The sequence below is a fragment of the Rattus norvegicus genome, chromosome 2 (assembly GCF_036323735.1).
Source record: "Rattus norvegicus strain BN/NHsdMcwi chromosome 2, GRCr8, whole genome shotgun sequence".
NCBI lineage: Eukaryota > Metazoa > Chordata > Mammalia > Rodentia > Muridae > Rattus > Rattus norvegicus.
This window is the reverse complement of record NC_086020.1, coordinates 140,882,252-140,890,515: the sequence shown is the minus strand read 5'-3', so window position 1 is coordinate 140,890,515 and position 8,264 is coordinate 140,882,252. Positions and strand designations below refer to the sequence as shown.

General features: G+C 45.9%; 1 protein-coding gene across 1 annotated transcript; it reads left to right on the top strand.

Annotated features, from left to right (window-relative positions):
• Positions 1–860: 860 nt before the first annotated feature.
• Dusp14l1 (dual specificity phosphatase 14-like 1) lies at positions 861–2,204 on the top strand. Its single transcript, NM_001408787.1, has one exon. The coding sequence runs from the start codon at positions 1,022–1,024 to the stop codon at positions 1,616–1,618; it is 597 nt and encodes a 198-aa protein (NP_001395716.1). The 5' UTR covers positions 861–1,021; the 3' UTR covers positions 1,619–2,204.
• The last annotated feature ends 6,060 nt before the right edge of the window (positions 2,205–8,264 follow it).

Sequence of the window (8,264 nt, the reverse complement as noted above, 5' to 3'; positions counted from 1 at the left end):
TTCTTTCCAGCTTCTGGCTATTATAAATAAGGCTGCTATGAACACAGTGGAGCACGTGTCTTTGTTATTTGTTAGAGCATCTTTTGGGTACATGCCCAAGAGAGGTATAGCTGGGTCCTCAGGTAGTTCAATGTCCAATTTTCTGAGTAACCTCCAGACTGACTTCCAGAATGGTTGTACCAGTCTGCAATTCCACCAACAATGGAGGAATGTTCCTCTTTCTCCACATCCTTGCCAGCATCTGCTGTCACCAGAGTTTTTGATTTTAGCCATTCTGACTGGTGTGAGGTGGAATCTCAGGGTTGTTTTGATTTGCATTTCCCTTATGACTAAAGATGTTGAACATTTCTTTAGGTGTTTCTGAGCCATTCGGCATTCCTCAGCTGTGAATTCTTTATTTAGCTCTGAACCCCATGTTTTAATAGGGTTATTTGTCTCCCTGCCGTCTAACTTCATGAGTTCTTTGTATATTTTGGATATAAGCCCTCTATCAGTTGTAGGATTGGTAAAGATCTTTTCCCAATCTGTTGGTTGCCGTTTTGTCCTAACAACAGTGTCCTTTGCCTTACAGAAGCTTTGTAGTTTTATGAGATCCGATTTATTAATTCTTGATCTTAGAGCATAAGTCATTGTTGTTTTGTTCAGGAAATTTTCCCCAGTGCTCATGTGTTTGAGATTCTTCCCCACTTTTTCTTCTATTAGTTTGAGTGTATCTGGTTTGATGTGGAGGTTCTTGATCCACTTGGACTTAAGCTTTGTACAGGGTGATAAGAATGGATTGATCTGGTCCCCGCCGCGGGCCCGCGCTCGGAAGAGGGCGGCGGCGCGCAGGGAGCGGGAGGCGCGCGAGACCGGCGGGCAGAAGCCGCGAGCCACGCAACAGCACGGACCCGAGAGCCACGGCCGCCGCAACCGGGACGCTCGGAAGGAGGCTGCAGCCTTGGATTCCTTGGTGGAGGACGGACTCCACTGCTCTCTGGCTTTGCCCCCTGATGATGATAGTGTGACCACTGGCATCTTCATGAGCTCCAGAGGTCACAGCACGCTCCCACGGACTCTCATGGCTCCTCGGATGATTTCCGAGGGAGACATAGGAGGCATTGCTCAGATCACCTCCTCTCTCTTCTTGGTCAGAGCCAGTGTGGCCTCCAACCGGCACCTCCTCCAGGCCCGGGGCATCACCTGTGTCGTCAATGCAACCATCGAGATCCCCAACTTCAACTGGCCCCAGTTTGAGTATGTTAAAGTGCCTCTGGCTGACATCCCTCATGCCCCCATTAGACTGTACTTTGACACTGTGGCTGACAAGATCCACAGTGTAAGCAAGAAGCATGGGGCTACCTTGGTGCACTGTGCTGCAGGCGTGAGCCGCTCGGCCACCCTCTGCATTGCCTACCTGATGAAGTTCCACAATTTGTGCCTGTTGGAGGCATACAACTGGGTGAAAGCCCGGAGGCCTGTCATCAGGCCCAACCTGGGCTTCTGGAGGCAGCTGATAGACTATGAGAGCCAGCTCTTTGGGAAGTCTTCAGTTAAGATGGTACAGACACCCTATGGCATCATTCCAGACGTTTATGAGAAGGAGTCCCGACACCTGATGCCTTATTGGGGGATTTAGTGTTGCCACAGCTGGCATCCACAGCCCCTGAGCAGTACCAGCATCTGCCACACACCATCTGTTCCCCTCTTCCTCTCTCTGGTTCTCCCGAGAGTGTTTCTACACTGGGTGTTCGGGTTTAAGAGATGCGGAGGGGAAATGCATACGTTGCTAGTGACGTTTTTTTAAAACTAGCATTTTGAAATAGTGAACATGGAAATCTTTAACTGGCCTTTACTCGTTTGTAACAACTGGAACAGTGTAGGACACTGTTCTTGCTTTCACTCTGGCTCCTGCCTTTTTGGGGCCTTAGCCGGTGCAGGGGGAGCTCACTGCAAACATTGGTTTTGGCCCTGATTAACCCTCTGGAGACCAGCTTTGCTGAGGACTGCAGGCTGGACAGACGTTTAGGGAAGATCAAGGCCAGCTCAGTCCCTGCAGGATTAGCCTGGTCCTTTTCCTCTGTTATTTGATTCTATAAGTTAAGTTCACCATTGTTGTTTAGTTGATTAAGTGGTTATGATAAAATCTGTTGCAAAGACCCTCTTGAAATCAGTGTGCCCTGGGATCACATTAGCATTATTTTTAATAAACTTGCTTCACATAAGCCTTTACTAAAAAAAAAAAAAAAAAAAAAAAAAGAATGGATTGATCTGCATTCATCTACATGCTGACCTCCAGTTGAACCAGCATCATTTGCTTAAAATGCTATCTTTTTTCCATTGGATGGTTTTGTCTCCTTTGTCAAAAATCAAGTGACCATAGGTGCGTGGGTTCATTTCTGGGTTTTCACTTCTATTCCCTGGTCTATCTGTCTGTCTCTGTACCAATACCATACAAAGCAAGGCAGTGGATTTAACGCCAGTACTACCAACAGCAGGGCAGGCAGTCAGACAGTCAGAAGACCAATGCATGGTTAGCAGCAGGGTAAAGTGTCGAGGGACAGGAGTGCAGCCTGCTTGGGAGTTGTGGTCAGATAGAGATGCAGAGGTCACTGGAGTCCTTGGGAGGATTTTTTTTTTGTTGGTTTTCTTTTTCTTTTTTTCACATGTGAAATGCCTAGAGAGTTTGAAGCTAACCTGAGGAGTGTGTACTCATTATTTAAACATTCCATCTGTCTTCCTTGCCTGTTCTTACCCTCACTGGCTAAAGACAGGAGGAGGCAGGAAAGAAGGAGCCAGGAAGTGAGTTGGGAAGCCAGTCAGTCCTTTCCCAAACTGCTCTGCCAACATAAGCACAAAACAGCCAGGCCATTACCCAACTTTCCAAGAAATAGTTTGGTCTTGGTGGTTCCTACCTTGGATTGAGCAGCTCACACCTCGGTAGTACAGTCAAGTGGCTGTGAAGTTATTTAATATGCAAAGTGACAAGAATGTCACATTGGTTTCTGGTGAGTTTTCACACAGCAACGGGGGTGGGTGGGTGGGTGGGGGAGGGACGGGACAATTCTTATCCCAGTGAAATGGAAAACCCAAATGGCCGTGTTTCCACCCCGCCTCCAACTTTTCTTCTTCATTGTGATATGATCATTGTCACATGTCTCTCGGTAAAGTTATCACTATTTTCTTTCCTAATTTGGGAAAAGAATGAGGAAAGAGAGTGTGTGGAGCTGATAGCATTTGGTGGAGAAGAAAAATGCTATTTTCTGTCCAGTGCATGTCCGTCAGCAGAAACCTAGTGTGTGAAGTGTTGTCCCGAGAGGCCGGCCTCCCAGAGTCTTCTCATCCTACCTCTTGCCTTAGAATGTGCTGTGTTCCAGACAGGAGTGATCCCCACAGGGTTATGCTTTCCTGGGAGTCATGAAAAAATCAGAAGGTGGAGCATACCTGCAGGAAGTAGGTCATGGGGGATGGGGTATACATGCAAAGAGTAGGTCATAGGGGGTGGGACATACCTGCAGGAAGTAGGTCATAAGGGGTGGGACATACCTGCAGGAAGTAGGTCATAGGGGGTGGGACATACCTGCAGGAAGTAGGTTATAAGGGGTGGGGACATACCTGCAGGAAGTAGTCATAGGGGGTGGGACATACCTGCAGGAAGTAGGTCATAAGGGGTGGGACATACCTGCAGGAAGTAGTCATAGAGGCAGGCCCCTGTAGGTACATCCTGTAAGCTGTAGCTCCTGCCTGTAGCCCCACCCTTAATGTCTACATTGAGGGGACAAAGCTCCATTTTGACATGTTCCCTCTGCTGGTATCTTCTGTTCAAACCCAAGATGGAGCAAAGCAGCCATTGATTGAGCTCCCAGAAACCGTGAATCAGAGCAAATCCTCTCCTCTAAGATGAAGGTGTTTGTGTCCGCTATTTATGCCACAGTTACTCGAAGGTGGCTGAAAGAATTTGCATCTTCTATTTTTCTCTCTCTGTCTAGGCTACAGTCAGACTCCAAGGTCAGGTTTGGAGGCTAGTTTCAACAATGATTTCAAAATTAACATGAACATCTAGGCAAGGGAGCATGCTGGATAATCACATTTTCCTCTTGAAACTGCAATTTAGTTTAATTTGTAGACTAAACTAAAACTGCACTAGCAAAAAATATCTGTGGATAAAGCAGTTGTGTGGAGCTGGTGGGAGGGGTGAGCACATGCTGCCCTGGGGTTGCCAGCAGCCCCATCGTGGGTCAGCCCAACACAGAAGCATGTATTGTCTTGATCCCAGCTTATGGTAACTTGTAGCCTTTGTCTCTCAGGCTTTGAACTATGGCCTGGGCAAAGCCAGAGAGTCATCAGTTGGAACAGTGATATTTAACATCACAATGACAACTGACTGTTCAGTCACTGGGAGAAAAGAATCCTTCCATGGGTGGGGAGCATGCACAGATGTTAGCACTCGGCCAACAAGACCCAGAGGCCATACACAGAAACTTAGCAAATAGCATGGAGAGGGAAGGGAAGTTGATGGTGGGGTCCCGTGGTCCAGCACAGCTTCAGTGGGGTGGCAGCTCCATTGAAGGGATCACAACTACTAATGCCAGAAAAAAGAGGAGTCTTAAATTCTAAAAAGAAAAAAAAAATACTAATTGAGGGACTGGAAAGATTGCAGAGTCTAAGAGCACATTCTGTTCCCGTAAAGGACCCTAAGTTGATTTCCAGAACCCTCACTGAGAGTCTCACAAACACCTGTGACTTCAGTTTCAGGGGATCCAACACCTTCTTCTGGCCTCCTCAGGCGCTGCACATGGAGCACGCACCCACACGTAAAGACGTGCACATGACATAAATAATAAGTAAAATGAATCTTTAAGAATAGCATTTCGTAGATACAAAAGTATTTGTGCTAATACAGTTACACCAATGATCTCTCCTGAAATAGACATTGTTTTTATAATTTTTTAGGGAATATTTTTTCTTGTGTTACTTGATATATGTTAGATTCATTTGTTTCTGACTGTAAATTCTTACTTAAACGGGGAAAATGAGAAGAAAAACTTTGAGCTAAAGTTTGGGAACGTCCCTTCCTGCCTTTACATTTTACACAAATCTTCGATGCTTAAGAGATTTCTTACAGAAGTATAGAGAGGGGATCCATAAAAGACTCTGCTGTCCTTCACTGCCCACTAGCTTTAGTTTTGTGTTTTCCCAAATCACTTGGTCATATTTATCGGATCCTTTCAAAGGGTCACATTAAATCTCAAGTCCTGTTAGCCGTCAGGGTGCTGGCTCTGCACACCATCAGAGGAGGAAGGTAAGCAGGCATCCAGCTGCAAACCCTCTTTTCTGCAGCGGTGGCCTGCCTGCATGATATGTTGGCCCAGGAGTGGTACGGCCATGGTAGGAATAACAAACCACTGTCTGATTGGATTTAAGGTCCATTCCATGAGCTAGAACTCATGCTTGACACTGCATGGGTAGCCAGTCCAAGAATCTGAGGCTAGACATCCCAGGATCCTAGGGAAGAACCAGATACTGCTGTTCTGCTAAGGGAACATAGCAATATGATGACTTGTGGTAACACTTCTATACTCAGAGGTCAGTGTTTTGTTTCGCTCAGCCATCATCAGAAAACCTTCTCCCCTGCACTAGATTGAAACGAGTACAGAGACCCACAGCTGGACAATATGCAGAGAGTAAGTAACAGACCTTGGAACACTCAGTGCTAGATGGGGTGCCTTCATCAGGTCCCTCCCCTCAGGGAATTGTTGAGGAGGCAGAGAGATCATAATAGCAGTAGAGATGGCAGACACCAAAGAAACTGTCTTCCAGACACAACAGGAAGGATCCACACAAGAACTGACAGGCTGTGGCTTCACACAGAGGGACCATGCGGAACCAAACCAGTCAGGGTCCCAGCACTGAGATGGAAAATTGGACACTGCCTTGCACCCCTAACCAAGAAGCTATCTCCAACTGGTAACTGCTCCTAAACAAAACAATTGGTTTTTACCCAATGAGTAAACCACATTTAGGGGAATGCCCCACCCTATGCCCAGCAGTAGATGCTCAACACAAAAGGAACTCAAAAGTTTTTGTTGTTTTTTATGTGATTGGTCTTCTGTTTATATATTATGGTTTCTGACTTTGTACCTTTATAGGTTTTGTTGATTATATGTGTGTCACCACATGTGTACACATTATTTCTTCTTTCTTTCCTTCCTTCTTTTCCTTTCCTTTTGTGTCTTTCTTTTGTCGTAACATCCTAACAAATGTAAAATGCCAAGGCTTTTAATTTCCAGCGGTTGCAAATTCCTTTAGTAAAGTAACACGGGCACAAGAGACTACAACAAAGATGAATCAAGACTCCCGAGTGGCAGCCGACTCCTTTGCTACATTTATGTTCCATTTTCTTTGACTCATATTTACACCGACTTTAGAGTTCTCAGAGGAAGAAGTACAAACAAAACCTAAAGAAGAGAGCCTCAGCAGAACCTTCCTGTTACATTGTGGACTGGTCTCTGTCTGGTACCCTAGTCTCTCACAGAAATGCCAAGTACTTCTGAGCCTTGCCCCTCTACCTCTCCCTTTTTCCAACCCCCTTGCTTTTCCTCAGCGTTCATGGCTCTTATAGTCTTGGATTTGCCTCCTCACCTGCCTCCCCTCTCAGATCTTCAGTCCAGGACTGGGATTTATAACACAGGCTCCCTGTGTTCTTAGATCTTTGGCCTGGGCTGGCTTTCTTCAGGCTCTGGCTTGCAGGTACAAGATCAAAAGGGCTCTCTGATGTTCTAACTGTGTGAGCCAAGCCCTCAGAGCAAAGCCCTCTCTCATTATCTTAGCATATCTATCTTATTAGCTCTGCTAACACTCGTAGTGGTTTCAAGGTTGTAGGACAGTGATTTAGGAGTATTCCTATCTTGGTGGCCATGTGATTTGCAGGGATAGTCTACAGGAGGAGGTATAATTTCTGAGACTTGAAGAGTTAATTTCCATCAAAATTAGATGCCTGCACACGTGGTAAATTGTGTTAAATACAACACCCATTTCAAATTTCTGTGACAGTCACAGTTGGTGACCTGCGGTAATACTGACCCCTTTAAAGAAACAAATGAGTATATGCCACACTCACAATCTCTGTGTGACTTTGTGCCCATGTTGGCTGTGCTCTGTTCCTCATACTCTTCACTCTCTGCCTACACCACCAATTCTAACAGGCATGGTCACCAAACTTGCAAGGCATCTTCTATTTGTAGAGCCTCTGAGGGCCAAGACATGACCTGTGGTAAGTATCTGGCTAATTACATTTGCCTATTGAGAGCCTTGAGTTCTGACTTGCAGAGGGAGTGTTTGCAGATGTACAGAAAGTGGATGTAGCCTCCTCTCTTGTATGCTAAATTAAACTGCAGTGATTGGAGAAAGAGTTGGAATCTAAAGAGATCCAGGCTCAGTCCCCAAAGGCTTTGACATACCATAGAGCAGAAGTCAAGGGACATCATCCCAAGAGCCAGGCTAATGGTACCAAGAGGGGAACAATAACCAAAACTGGATGCAGTGACAAGGTTCAGTGCCAGAGCTTGTAGCTCAGGCTAGGAAGCACTGCTGTCTGCCCTCTTTGTAGTCATCCTTCCTATGGACACGAAGATGGGATTACCTAATGACTCTCAGGCAAAGTAGTGCTCTCTCTGTGACAGTGACTCTAACAGCAGACATGCCACTGACTGCTCTTGGGTGGTTGCCTGCCTCCAAAGCCTGTACATTATTTCTGAACTGCATTGTGTAGAAATATTTCAGAGAACAATTCTAACAGGAGAAGGAATAAGAGCTTAGAATTAGTCCCTCACTCAACAGGCAAGACAAGATTTTTGGGCTTCCTTCCTCCTTCCTTTTTTCCTTTCTTTCTCCCTCCCTCCCTCCCTCCCTCCCTCCTTCCCTCCCTCCCTCCCTCCCTTCCTTCCTTATTCTTTCTTTCTTTCTTTCTTTCTTTCTTTCTTTCTTTCTTTCCTTCTTTCTTCCTTCCTTCCTTCCTTTTTTGGACCTATGGGGTCATAGAATGTTCTGAAACACCAGCGATGGTTCTCAACTTTGACCTAGAAACTGGGTTGCATAAGGAGTGGTTTCTATATAATAGATGTGCTTCTGCATTCCTTATGCACATTAACTAACCACATTCTTGGTGCAGATTCTTTGAAGTCCCTACCAACTCCTATGTCAATTGTACAGGTTCGAAGGCAGATACCCAGGCATTAGGCAACTTGATGACTGGGGTGAGCATCCAGCCGTACCTCCGTCTAGAG